Below are 14,079 nucleotides of genomic sequence, written 5' to 3'. Positions count from 1 at the left end.
ATCCAGTAACAAGAGTGCATTCATGTGAATTATAACACAGTAATGTTTATCAGTCTCTGCTTCCAGTGCAGGCATTTTGTGTCTAAACCATTGTATAAAGTGATACACGAATTTGGATTTGTAGCCTTTGGGAGCATTCACAATATTTTTAGCTCCTGGGAGCTTAAATTTCTAAAAATGTGAATTAATATCTTTGCAAACACTTCGGTGGTCAGTTACAAACAGGGATTCCCCAGGAATCTCAATATAGCCTCTAAGGAGGGGCGAGACCATCCTCTGCCCTAAAAGGATGCGCGCTTTAATGAGCCCCCTGAGGTGGAGCTGGGACTTCTCTGCAGAAGCGCCTTTGGGAAGCGGCAGCTTTACTACCTTGGAACCTGGGGAACTACATTACCCAGAAAGCTCTACATTGAATGACAGCGCTACAGAACCAGTAAGGGCTCAGAATAAAGGCGTTTCTGGGTGCGCACGTAACGTAGTGGCGGGATCTCAGCGTTCACTGGTAGCGGCCATTTTGGTTAATGTTGGGGGCGTGTGTGCGGTTCGTGAGGTGAGAGGCGCTGGAGCTGTGGGTCCGAACCGCGGTGTCTGAACCCAGAAGTTGGAGAAGAGTCCTTCTCGCTGCACAGAGGCGGATCGTAGGCCCCGTAACGGCGCCCGCCTCTCCCGGCCGTGCTTTCCCCACGTACTCGGATGGCGGCGGCCGCACTGAGGCTCCCGGCTCAGGTAATTCTGCCTTCCCTGCTCTCAGGCCACCTCATCCTAACCCGAGTCCTAAAGCAGCGAGGGAGCGGCGACTGTTCACAGGTCTGCAGCCCGGACCCGGCGTCGGGATACTGAGGCGTTCGCGGGAGAGGTCCCTGTTTCTGACATCTATGGGAAGCGGTGGGGAGAGCGACAGGCACAGGGACCGGCGCGGGCAATGGCCTGGAGTTGAACGGACCCGGGAGGATGGAACCGGGGGTCCACAGGCGCCCGTAGGGAACGATATGTGAGGCGAAGCTTCTCTTGGAAGAGCGGGCTGGGGGCTGTGTATTCACTGTGAAGACGCTAGAAGCCATGGAGAGTTTCGAAGAAAGGAGGGATGCGATCCAAGTCCAGGCTTTTAGTGTTTCCCAAAGGCCAAAGGAAGAACAAAGTAGAGGGAATGAGGACCTTGGGGTTCTGGGAGGTTGACTCCTTTGTTGATAGATCACATAGGTGGTAGAGATGATATTTTGCACTGAGACACGCAGGTCAGACAACCACTCCGAGGTCACCTGGCTCCAGCGATAAGAACAGGTTCAAGGAGACCTGAGCTTATCAGATCCCCCTTGTAATGTCTGCCTTCTCCTCAGACACTCCTGGCTGCAGAAGCACTTAAAGAACCCACTGAGGGGGCCAGGTGAGGTGGCTCACACCTGTAATCCCAGCACTTTGGGAGGCCCAGGCGGGCGGATCACCTGAGGGCGGGAGTTCGAGACCAACCTGACCAACATGGAGAAACCCCGTCTCTAACAAAAATACAAAAGTAGCCGGGCGTGGTGGCGCATGTCTGTAATCCCAGCTCCTGGGAGGCAGAGGCAGAATTGCTTGAACTCGGGAGGCAGAGGTTGCGGTGAGCCATTGCACTCCAGCCTGGGCAACAAGACGAAACTCTGGCAAAAAAAAAAAAAAAAAAACCCTACAGAGGGAACTGGAGGGTGTTCCATTCCCTCACTGGCCTTATTCTCCATTCACATGTTCTCTAGCTTGTGATATCCTGGAATACGGCCATGGATATCTAAAGCCACACCTGGTTCTGTGGGGGTGTGGAGCCATGCAAGAAGGCTTTCACAGAATGACTTGGGAACTGCATTGCTATTGGGAACCATGAGAATTCTGTGGTAATATTGAATCCTGTTTGAATTTGCCAAGCATACTGTGAATTCTCTCAGCCACATTGTGGCATAAGGCCAAAAATGAAAGCCCAATGTGATGGGCCACCTTGATGTGTGGTGATACTGCATGACCTCAAATGGCCTGAGCGCAAACCCCCTTCCTACTCTGTTCTATTGGATAATATATCCTGGCCTAACAACCCTTTTCATTAAGGGATCAGGCAGTTTCTGATTATTATACTTTGTTCTGGGTTTCAATTCCATTTCTACTCAGAATTATTTAAGCAAGTCAGTGGAACCCTCTTGAGAAATCAGGGGCTGTCACACCCTCTTCATCCTACAAAGTGTGCATAACACAGTCCCTGGTTTCCCTCTGCTGTCCACAGTGCACCCCCATGTGGCCCTGTCTGCCAGGCTGTGAGTTATTTGATTTTGAAATTGCTGTTAATGGCATCTGTACTCTCAGGTATCAGTTGTTTCCCCAACACTATAACCCTAAGGGGTGAATCCCACTCAGAGCAGTAGAAGGAAAAGAAGGGGATTAAAATACTTTAAGTTGTTGACCAGGCTTCAAGGCTTGTGCTGTAATCCCAGCACTTTGGGAGGCTGAGGTGGGAGAATTGCTTGATGCCAGGAGTTTGAGATCAGCCTGGGCAAGTTAGCAAGACCCCATCTCTTAAAAGAAAGTGGTTGATGTTGCACATGTTAAGATCCCATCTCCACAGAAGGCTGAGGCCTGGGAAAAAAGGGTTTGAAGTTTCCATGAGCCAGGCCGGGCGCGGTGGCTCACGCCTGTAATCCCAGCACTTTGGGAGGCCGAGGCGGGCGGATCACAAGGTCAGGAGATCGAGACCACAGTGAAACCCCGTCTCTACTAAAAATACAAAAAAAAATTAGCCGGGCGCGGTGGCGGGCGCCTGTAGTCCCAGCTATTCAGGAGGCTGAGGCAGGAGAATGGCGTAAACCCAGGAGGCGGAGCTTGCAGTGAGCCGAGATTGCGCCACTGCACTCCAACCTGGGCGACAGCATAAGACTCCGTCTCAAAAAAAAAAAAAAAAAAAAAAGAAGTTTCCATGAGCCATGATCACACTACTCCCCTCCAGCTTGGGCGACCAAAGGAGAACCTAACTAAAATAAACCAAAACTATAATTTGTGTTAAGGCTCAAAAGAGGCTGATGGTTGGGGGATGTCACGTTGGGGTGGCCATGGCATGTGCCTGTGTCTAAAGAATAATGTGTAAGGCTGGGTGTGGTGGCTCATGCCTATAATACCAGCACTTTGGGAGGCCGAGGCGGGTAGATCACCTGAGATCAGCTTAGCCAACATGGTGAAACCCTATTTCTACTAAAAATACAAAAATTAGCCAGGTGTGGTGGCAGGTGCCTGTAATCCCAGTTACTTGGGAGGCTGAGGCAGGAGAATCGCTTGAACCCGGGAGGTGGAGGTTGCAGTGAGCTGAGATCCCACCACTGCACTCCAGCTTGGGCAACAAGAGTAAGACTCTGTCTCAGAAAAAAAAGAAGGATGTGTATTTAGAGAGGGAGTATGTCTAATGGACTCAGGCAACTGCATTGGGCTTTATGTGAGCTCGGATATACCAGAGGCATTGGCTGTCAGGAGGGGGTGGACCCTTTTATGTTAAGAGCACAGCATAGCCAGGTGCAGTGGCTCATGCCTGTAATCCCAACACTTTGGGAGGCCGAGGCGGTGGATCATGAGGTCAGGAATTCAAGACCAGCCTGGCCAAGATGGTGAAACCCTGTCTCTACTAAAAATACAAAAATGAGCCAGAAGTTGTGGTGGGTGCCTGTAATCCCAGCTACTCGGGAGGCTGAGGCAGAGAATTGCTTGAACCCAGGAGGCAGAGGTTGCAGTGAGCCGAGGTCATGCCACTGCACTCCAGCCTGGGTGACAGAGCAAGACTCCGTCTCAAAAAAAAAAAAAGTGCAGCATAGATCCCTATTTTCCTCCTACTTCTTAATTGCTGATGGCTATACTGAGTGACCTGTGGGCTCACAAAGAGACAAAGGCACCGGTGGACTAGTCTCTCCTCTGTGCTGAGGATCTTGGGAGGAGGAGGGGCAAGGGGGTGGGGATATGGGAGAGGTGGATTGTGGTACCTCAGCATAGGAACTGTTTGTGGTTTCATCTGTTACCATCATAGCAGGGCACTGTGGCATTTGAAGACGTGGCTGTGAACTTTTCCCAGGAAGAATGGAGTCTCCTTAGTGAGGTTCAGAGATGCCTTTACCATGATGTGATGCTGGAGAACTGGGTACTTATATCCTCCCTGGGTAAGTTCCTCACACCCTCCCCTATTTTTTTTTTTTTGAGACGGAGTCTCGCTCTGTCGCCCAGGCTGGAGTGCAGTGGCCGGATCTCAGCTCACTGCAAGCTCCGCCTCCCAGGTTCAGGCCATTCTCTTGCCTCAGCCTCCCGAGTAGCTGGGACTACAGGCGCCCGCCACCTCGCCCGGCTAGTTTTTTGTTTTTTTTTTAGTACAGACGGGGTTTCACCGTGTTAGCCAGGATGGTCTCGATCTCCTGACCTCGTGATCTGCCCGTCTCGGCCTCCCAAAGTGCTGGGATTACAGCTCCCCTATTTCTTGAATAAGTCTCTGCCCTTCCCTTTTTTTCCCATTGGCAAGACTGTTTTCATCATATCGGGACCCTGGGCACAGCTTCCTTCTCTACTTCTCTGGGTAGGTTTTGTGGTTCATAAGTCTGAGGTTTGTGTACTACCTTCTGAGCAGTCCCAATACCTGCTTTGCTGCAGACTCTCAGGGAAGGAGTCAGAGTCAGGTGTCTCGTAATCAATCTAATGCATTTCACCTTGCTTGTCCCCTCGTTGCTGTTTAACTTGGTCCACATCTGAGACTCCTGTGTGTCTAGGTTCTACTTCCTTCCTTTGGCTGACATTACTTGATGCCTGCCTGCGGCAGGAATTGCCATCACTCATATTGTCACTGCCTACATAGACCAAAGGCAAGACCCTCCTTAGAAATTCTGTTTTTAGTAATTAGTTTTCTTTCCTGTGTGTTGTCATGTTTAGAGCCACTGTTGCTGAAAACTACCCAGCACATATTGGCAAGAGGAAGAGGATAGGGAATCCAGTGATGTGGCCTTTGTGACCAGCCAGCATTTCAGTTTAATCAGGCGCAAATGGCCTTCCTGGCTTATCAGTATTTGCTGCCACAGAGGCTAGTTGCCCCAGTTCTGCCCTATCTTTGCCTTAGTACTTATGTCATCCAGGTTCCATGTACTTCATCGTCTTGGTGGTGGGATGGAGAGTCCTCAGTGCTCCAGAAGAGGCAACTGAATCCAGACTCAGCGTGATGTGCTGAGAGGGAACCTGTCGCTGAGGAGTGGCACCTGGTGGGAGGGCATGAGTTTGAGATTTTAGGCAAATCATATCAGAAACCTATTCTATTTGACTAATATTTTTGTGGCCAGTAGGCACTCACTATTTCTGTCTTTTCTTCTGCATTCTTGAGAGCCTCGAATTTGTCGGTTGTACACCTTGTCACTTGTACTCTGATATCCATCCCCCAATGATCTTCAAGTCTTTGGACTCCACATCTCAACCATTTATTTTCTCATGTTTCCTTCCGAAGTGCTGTCCAATACTGGCATACACATTGTGTATTAGCAAGTGTATACAAATTGTTAAACTGCTCTGAGCAAGAGCTGTTGTCTTGTAATCATTTTGTTAGGCCTGGACATAGCCTTCTATATAGCATTAACATGTCATCAGATAATTTCCTGCAGACAAGTGGTTTGCAAAGGAAAGAGTTGTACACCAGGCACATTGGCGTACACCTGTAATCCTAGGACTTTAGGAGGCCGATGTGGACGGATTTCTTGAACCCAGGAGTTTGAGACCAGCCTGGGCAACAAGGCGAAACCCCACCTCAACAAAAAGTAGCTGGGCATATTGGCATGTGCCTGTGGTCCCAGCTACTGTGGAGGCTGAGGTGGGAGGATCACCTGAGCCCAGGAGACAGAGATTATCCCACTGCACTCCATGCTGGATCACAGAGTGGGACCCTGTCTCTCAAGAAGCAAAAAAAAAAAAAAAAGAATTGTAGACCCTGGCTCAGTTCTCTGTGTTCATGTATGCTTATGCCCTTCATATCACGGTGCCTACATTCTGTGACCTTTATAGCCCGTTAATGATAGCCTCATCTTCCACGTGAAGCCAACATTCATTCTGTTCCTGCAAATATTTCCATGGAGTAATTCCTCGGTTTGTCAGACACGCTTGTGGTTGGGCTGTGCCTTCCCACCAGAGTTAACTTGAACTCATCAGCATTTTCTTGCTTTCAGGTTATTGGTGTGGATCGGAAGATGAGGAGGCACCTTCTAAGCGGAACATTTTGCACTTGGCAGATCATCAGGGGACACATCACAAGCAGAAACTGCACAGGTGTGAGGATTGGGGGAATAAATTGTATGATAGTTCAAACCATCAGCACCAGAATCAGTACCTTGGAGAGAAACCCTATAGAAGCAGTGTTGAAGAAGCATTGTTTGTGAAGAGGTGTAAGTTCCATGTGTCAGAGGAGTCATCTGTCTTCATTCAGAGTGGGAAGGACTTTTTGCTCAGCTCAGGATTACTGCAGCAGGAGGCCACTCACACTGGGGAGAAGTCAAACAGCAAACCTGAGTGTGAGTCTCCCTTTCAGGGGGGAAATACTCATTACAGCTCTGGAGAATGCATGAAACATTCTGGCACCAAACACATACTTGTTCAACAGCAGAGACTTCTCCCTAGAGAAGAATGTTATTGCTGCGAATGTGGGAAATCCTTTATCAAATATGATAGCTTCAGTAATCATCAGAGAGTTCATACTGGGAAAAGACCTTATGAATGTGGAGAATGTGGGAAATCTTTTAGTCATAAGGGCAGCCTTGTTCAGCATCAACGGGTTCATACTGGAGAAAGACCTTATGAGTGTGGAGAATGTGGGAAATCTTTTAGTCAAAATGGCACCCTCATTAAACATCAACGAGTTCACACTGGAGAAAGACCTTATGAGTGTGAAGAATGTGGGAAATGTTTTACTCAAAAGGGCAATCTGATTCAACATCAACGAGGTCACACTAGTGAAAGACCTTATGAGTGTGAAGAATGTGGAAAATGTTTTAGTCAAAAGGGCACCCTCACTGAACATCATCGAGTTCACACTAGAGAAAGACCTTATGAGTGTGGAGAATGTGGGAAATCTTTTAGTCGAAAGGGACACCTTAGGAACCATCAGCGAGGTCACACTGGAGAAAGACCTTATGAGTGTGGAGAATGTGGGAAATCTTTTAGTCGAAAGGGCAACCTCATTCAGCATCAGCGAAGCCACACTGGAGAAAGGCCTTACGAGTGTAGAGACTGTAGGAAATTATTTAGGGGCAAGTCCCACCTCATTGAACACCAGAGAGTTCACACTGGAGAAAGGCCATATGAATGTAATGAATGTGGGAAATCATTTCTAGACAGCTCTGGGTTTCGTGTTCATCAGAGAGTTCACACTGGAGAAAAACCGTTTGAGTGCAGTGAATGTGGGAAATCATTTCCTCAAAGCTGTTCCCTTCTTCGACATAGGAGAGTTCATACTGGAGAAAGGCCTTATGAGTGTGGAGAATGTGGAAAGTCATTTCATCAGAGCTCTTCCCTCCTTCGACATCAGAAAATTCACACTGCAGAAAGACCTTATGAGTGCAGAGAATGTGGGAAATTCTTCTCCAGTCTCCTTGAACACAGGAGAGTTCACACTGGAGAAAGGCCTTATGAATGCAGTGAATGTGGAAAAACATTTACTCGAAGATCTGCGCATTTTAAACATCAGAGACTTCATACTCGAGGAAAGCCTTATGAGTGCAGTGAATGTGGGAAATCCTTTGCTGAAACGTTCAGTCTTACTGAACACAGGAGAGTTCACACTGGAGAAAGGCCTTATGGGTGCAGCGAATGTGGAAAATCATTTCATCGAAGCTCTTCTCTCCTTCGACATCAGAGAGTTCACACAGAAAAAAGTCCTTACAAGTGAAAGAAATTTGGGAAATTCTTTAGCTAAATCTCTGTGCATCCTCTTGATCAGAGGGTTCTTACTGGATCGGGACCTTATGAGTGTGACAAACGTGGGATATTCTTTATGCAGAAGTGTTGCTTTATTACATACAGAAGAGCTTCCTCTGCTGAAGTGCCTCTTGAGTGCGACGAATGTGAGAAAGCCTTCCGCCTTCTCTCATTGGATAACAGATTGTTCTCTTAAGGAAAACACTGTACACATACAGGAAATATTATTTCTTGTAAAACATAACACTGGAGGAGATGCCTTATGAGGGAGCCATCTGCCTAAATTGAATGACATACATCCAGCATCTGCATAAACTCGATTATGTTAGAGCTGCATGGCATTTTTCACCCTGCCGTGTTCCCTTGCCAGACTTATGTGACTGCCAGGTATCTGGCAACCATTCTATGTCGGCCACGAGGCAGGTGTTCACCGTGCATCTTTCACTCACCCCATGATGTTCCGGAAGTAAACCTTGGTTGTCTTTCATTGGCCAGAGGAATTGGTGAGTAGTCTTGGCTGTCATTCCTTTCTCATTTATTTCTGATGAGTGAGACCATGGATCTGTCTCAGTACTGGACCAGAGGAGTCTTCTGTCAGCTTGAAAAGATGGACTACCTTTTTCAGGGACCTTATGAGTCTCATGAGATTCTTTAAGTGGAATTTTTCAGCCTCTTAAGTTCCAACCGAAGAACATTCTGCCTCTTATTGCTCTGATTTGTGCAATGACTAAGGCCTTATTGTTTAAGCTTCCTTCAATCTTGAGAGTTGTATTTACTCTTTGGGGTGGTTCAGAAACAACTGGGTTCTGATGTCCTAAAGGGGCAAACAACTTTTGTTGGGATCACTGGACTTGGAGTGCCCCAGAGGGGACAGTATGATGACAGAATATACTGTCTCTTCACTTGTGGCATAGTTTTCATGGCTGCCCAAGGCCTCCAAAGACTCCAGAACTTTGTGGTCCTTATTTGTTGACTAGATACTCCAATAATTTCTGGGTTTATAGATCAACCTGAGAAGGGAACAGTGTTTGTGACATCCTCTGGTGCTTCTGAGATCAACTGAGATTTTTCTCTCTTTTACAAGGGATATTGCATTCTGCTCAGTCCTGCTGAGGGTAATCAGTTCCCTAGATCCTGCAATGCAGCCATGTGCCCTCATATCCAGAGTTTCATAGGGTGGTGTCCCAGGTTATGAGATTGTAACAGGAAATCATAATTTATAGAATTTCTGCATTTATAGGCAGTGGAGGACACGGCAAGAACAGAGTTGGAATGCACGTCATTCAAATGGACATCCACATTGATGCAGTTACTATGTGTGTGGTGGACCTTCAGGTACAGAAATTCTCAGAACCTCCGTAATTATGAATCTTGTGTAGCTGAGGCCATTGTCAAAGGAAATAATATAAAGGATTTGTGGATTCCTGTACCTTTTCTTGGCTGTTCACCTCAGGGCCATGCCTGCACTGGCAGGAGGAAGAGGATAGGGAGAAGGGAGATCTCTTAGTCCAGTGATGTGGTCTGTGTGACCAACCAGTGTTCCAGTCTAATCAGGTGAAAATGGCCTTCCTGGCTCAATCAGTATTTGCTACCGCAGAGACTCATTGCCACACTTGGGACATGAGGAGATTTTGTATAGTTGTCAAGCATTTTTGTCAAAAATAATAGAAAATCCATGTTTTTCTTTTTTTTTTATTTTCTAAGACAAGGTGTTGCTCTGTGACCCAGGCTGGAGTACAGTGGCGAGATCATAGTTCGCTGCAGCCTCCAACTCTTCAAGCAATCCTTTTCCCTCAGCCTCCCAAAGTGTTGGGATTACAGGCCTGAGCCATCACGTCCAGCCCACATTTTTCTTTTGAACCAATTCTTTTTTTTTTTTTTTTTTTTTTGAGACGGAGTCTCGCTCTGTCACCCAGGCTGGAGTGCAGTGGCCGGATCTCAGCTCACTGCAAGCTCCGCCTCCCGGGTTCACGCCATTCTCCTGCCTCAGCCTCCCGAGTAGCTGGGACTACAGGCGCCCGCCACCTCGCCCAGCTAGTTTTTTGTATTTTTTAGTAGAGACGGGGTTTCACTGTGTTAACCAGGATGGTCTCAATCTCCTGACCTCGTGATCCGCCCGTCTCGGCCTCCCAAAGTGCTAGGATTACAGGCTTGAGCCACCGCGCCCGGCCAAACCAATTCTTTAAAGCCATAATAAGGAATAAATGACATTCAGTAAACTATACATATTTAAACTGTACCATGTGATAAGTTTAGACTTTCGTAGAAACCCATGAAAGTGGCCATGCGCAGTGGCTCACGCCTGTAATCCCCATACTTTGGGAGGCCGAGGCGGGTGTATCACAAGGTCAGAAGATTGAGACCATCCTGGCTAACACAGTGAAACCCCGTCTCTACTAAAAATACAAAAAAAATGGCTGGGCATGGTGGCTTACGCCTGTAATCCCAGCACTTTGGGAGGCCAAGGCGGGTGGATCACGAGGTCAGGAGATCGAGACCATCCTGGCTAACAAGGTGAAACCTCGTCTCTACTAAAAAATACAAAAAATAGCCGGGTGTGGTGGTGGGTGCCTGTAGTCCCAGCTACTCGGGATTCTGAGGCAGGAGAATGGCATGAACCCGGGAGGCGGAGCTTGCAGTGAGCTGAGATCATGCAACTGCACTCCAGCCTGGGTGACAGAGTGAGACTCCATCTCAAAAAAACAAAAAAACAAAAAAGAAAGAAACCCTTGGAAGTATAATTTATCCATCGCCTTCATATTTACCTGGAGCCTATTGTTTTTTATTTACTTTTTGGAGTCGGGGTCTCACTCTGTTACCTGACTGGAGTGCAGCGACATCATCATAGCTCACTGTAATCTGAAATTCCTGGGCTCAGGCAGTCCTCCCACCTCAGTCTTCTGAGTAGCTGGAATCATAGGCTTGAGCCACCATGCCTACTTTGTTTTGTTTTGTTTTGTTTTGTTTTTGAGACAGACTCTCACTCTGTCGCCCAGCTTGGAGTGAAGTGGCGTGATCTCGGCTCACTGCAACCTCCACCTCCTGGCTTCAAGCGATTCTCCTCCCTCAGCCTCCAGAGTAGCTGGGACTTCAGGTATGCACAACCATGCCCGGCTAGTGTTTGTATTTTTAGTAGATACGGAGTTTCAACATGTTGTCCAGGCTGGTCTCGAACTCCTGACCTCAAGTGATCCACCTGTCTTGGCCTCCCAAAGTGCGGATTACAGGTGTGAGCCACTGCACCCGGCATTACTGTTACTATTTTTTAAAGCGATGAAGCCTCCTATGTTGTCCTACCTAGAGCCTTGTCACCCAGGCTGGAATGCAGTGTTGCCATCTCGGCTTACTGCAACCTCCGTCTCCTGGGTTCAACAAATTCTCCCACCTCAGCCTCCTTATTAGCTAGGATTACAAGCATGTACCATCACAGCTGGCTAATTTTTTTTTGTATTTTTATTAGAGACAGTATTACCCTGTTGGTCAGGCTGGTCTCGAACTCCTGACCTCAAGTGATCTGCCTGTCTTGCCCTCCCAAAGTTCTGGGATTACAGGTGTGAGCCACTGTGCATGGCTTGAGCCTTTTAATAGGATGTTCCTCTCTGCTCTTCAGACAACCATTGATTTAGTATGCTTTAAAACAGATTAGTTTGTGTTTTCTGGAATTTTATATGAATGATATCTTAAACTATTTCCTCTTTTCATTTTTGGGTTCTCTACTGTGTCATTTATTTTGCTATTAGTGATGATATATGACTAATTCATTCCTTTTATATTCCTGAGAAGTATGACATGGTGTGAAACATCAGTGCGTGCATATTAATCCATCTGTTTATATTTGATTTGCTTCTCACTTTTGTCTGTTATAAATAATACTGATACAGACATTTAAATATAATTATTCATATCCATATATTTTACTCCTCTTATGTTAATATCTCCGTGTGCAGTGCCTGAGTCACATGGTAGGTAAAACTTTTTAAGAAATACCAGGCTGGGCGTGGTGGCTTAGCTGGGCGCGGTGGTTTATGCCTATAATCCCAGCACTTTGGGAGGCGGAGGCGGACAGATCACCTGAGGTTGAGAGTTCGAGACCAGCCTGACCAACATGGAGAAACCCCATCTCTACTAAAAATACAAATTAGTCGGGTGCGGTGGCGCATGCCTGTAATCCCAGCTATTTGGGAGGCTGAGACAGTTGAAACTGGGAGGCAGAAGTTGCAGTGGGCTGAGTCACACCGTTGCACTCCAGCCTGGGCAACAACAGTGAAACTCCGTCTCAAAAAAAAAAAAAAAAAAGGCCGGGCATGGTGGTTCACGCCTTTAATCCCAGCACTTTGGGATGCCGAGGCAGGCAGATCATGAGGTCAAGAGATCAAGACCATCTTGGCTAACATGGTGAAAACCCATCTCTACTAAATATACAAAAAGTTAGCCGGGCGAGGTGGCCGGCGCCTGTGGTCCCAGCTATTCCAAAGGCTGAGGCAGGAGAATGGCATGAACCCGGGAGGCAGAGCTTGTAGTGATCCCAGCTCGTGCCACTGCACTCCAGCCTAGGCTACAGAGCAGGACTCCGTCTCAAAAAAAAAGAAAAGTACCACCAAACTGGACCGGGCATGGTGGCTCATGCCTGTAATCCCAGCACTTTGGGAGGCTGAGGCGGGTGGATTACCTGAGGTCAGGAGTTCGAGACCAGCCTGGCCAACATGGTGAAACCCCATCTCTACTAAAAATAAAAAATTAGCCGAGTATGGTGGCACGCATCTGTAGTCCCAAGTACTCGGGAAGCTGAGGCAAGAGAATTTCTTAAACCCAGGAGACGGAGGTTGCAGTGAGCTGAGATCGTATCACTGCACTCCAGCCTGGGCAACAAGAGCGAAACTCTGAAAAAATAAAAAAAAAAAACCAAACTGACCTAAATTAAAATGATTACTTCCTTTTGTATTCCTACCACCAGTGTCTGAGAATTCTTACAGAGAGAGTATGGTTAGCCTTTTAAATTTTCATTTTTTAGGCCAGGCACGGTGGCTTATGCCTGTAATCCCAGCACTTTGGGAGGCCAAGGGGGGTGAATCATGAGGTCAGGATATCGAGACCATCCTCATGGTGGAACCCCGTCTCTACTAAAAATACAAAAAAAAAAAAAAAAAAAAATGGCCGGGCGTGGTGGCTGGCGCCTGTAGTCCCCAGCTACTCTGAAGGCTGAGGCAGGAGAATGGCGTGAACCCAGGAGGCGGAGCTTGCAGTGAGCCAGTATTGCACCACTGCACTCGATCCCGGGCGACAGAGTGAGACTCCGTCTCAAAAAAAAAAAAAAAAAAAAATTCGGCCGGGCGCGGTGGCTCAAGCCTGTAATCCCAGCACTTTGGGAGGCCGAGGCGGGCGGATCACAAGGTCTGGAGATCGAGACCACAGTGAAACCCCGTCTCTACTAAAAATACAAAAAATTAGCCGGGCGCGGTGGCGGGCGCCTGTAGTCCCAGCTACTCAGGAGGCTGAGGCAGGAGAATGGCGGGAACCCGGGAGGCGGAGCTTGCAGTGAGCCGAGATCGCGCCACTGCACTCCAGCCTGGGCAACAGCGTGAGACTCCGTCTCAAAAAAAAAAAAAAAAAAAAAATTCATTTTTTAAATACATGGGTATTTCTTTTTAGGTAAAGTGTCTCTTCATGTCTGTTGCTTCACAAAAATGAACTTTGTGAAAAAAATTCACAAAAGTGAATTTTGTTTATTTTCCATTACATTAAGAAATAAGAAAATAGGCCAGGCGCGGTGGCTCATGCTTGTAATCCCAGCACTTTGGGAGGGCAAGGCGACAGATCACCTGAGGTCAGGAGTTTGAAACCAGCCTGACCAACATGGAGAAACCCCGTCTCTACTAAAAATACAAAATTAGCTGGGCGGGGTGGCGCATGCCTGTAATCCCAGCTACTGGGGATACTGAGGCAGGAGAATCGCTTGAACCTGGGAGGCAGGGTTGCGGTGAGCCAAGATTGTGCCATTGCACTCTAGCCTGGGCAACAAGAGCGAAACTCAAGAGAAAAAAAATGGTGGAGTGTGCTGGTGTGCTCCTGTAGTCCTAGTTACTCAGGAGGCTGCAGTTGGAAGATCACGTGAACCTGGGAAATCAAGGCTGCTCTAAGCTATGATCACAC

General features: G+C 47.5%; 1 protein-coding gene across 7 annotated transcripts in view; it reads left to right on the top strand.

The window, feature by feature from the left end:
- The first annotated feature begins 484 nt into the window (after nt 1-484).
- LOC105488194 (zinc finger protein 418) overlaps nt 485-14,079 on the top strand; it is a 64,923-nt gene continuing 51,328 nt past the window's right edge. For 3 of the 7 annotated variants that reach the window (XM_071088101.1, XM_071088098.1, XM_071088099.1), the window contains exons 1-5: nt 485-726; nt 4,025-4,154; nt 6,186-8,432; nt 9,170-9,264; nt 10,906-11,023. In XM_071088101.1, coding sequence (XP_070944202.1) covers nt 694-726; nt 4,025-4,154; nt 6,186-7,900 — 1,878 coding nt within the window. In that variant the 5' untranslated portion in view covers nt 485-693 and the 3' untranslated portion in view covers nt 7,901-8,432; nt 9,170-9,264; nt 10,906-11,023. The remainder of the gene's footprint in view (nt 727-4,024; nt 4,155-6,185; nt 8,433-9,169; nt 9,265-10,905; nt 11,024-14,079) is intronic. The other 4 variants (XM_071088103.1, XM_071088100.1, XM_071088097.1 and 1 more) reach the window with 4 other exon arrangements.

This window comes from Macaca nemestrina, chromosome 20 (genome assembly GCF_043159975.1).
Source record: "Macaca nemestrina isolate mMacNem1 chromosome 20, mMacNem.hap1, whole genome shotgun sequence".
Classification (NCBI taxonomy): domain Eukaryota; kingdom Metazoa; phylum Chordata; class Mammalia; order Primates; family Cercopithecidae; genus Macaca; species Macaca nemestrina.
This window is presented reverse-complemented; position numbering and strand designations above follow the sequence as displayed.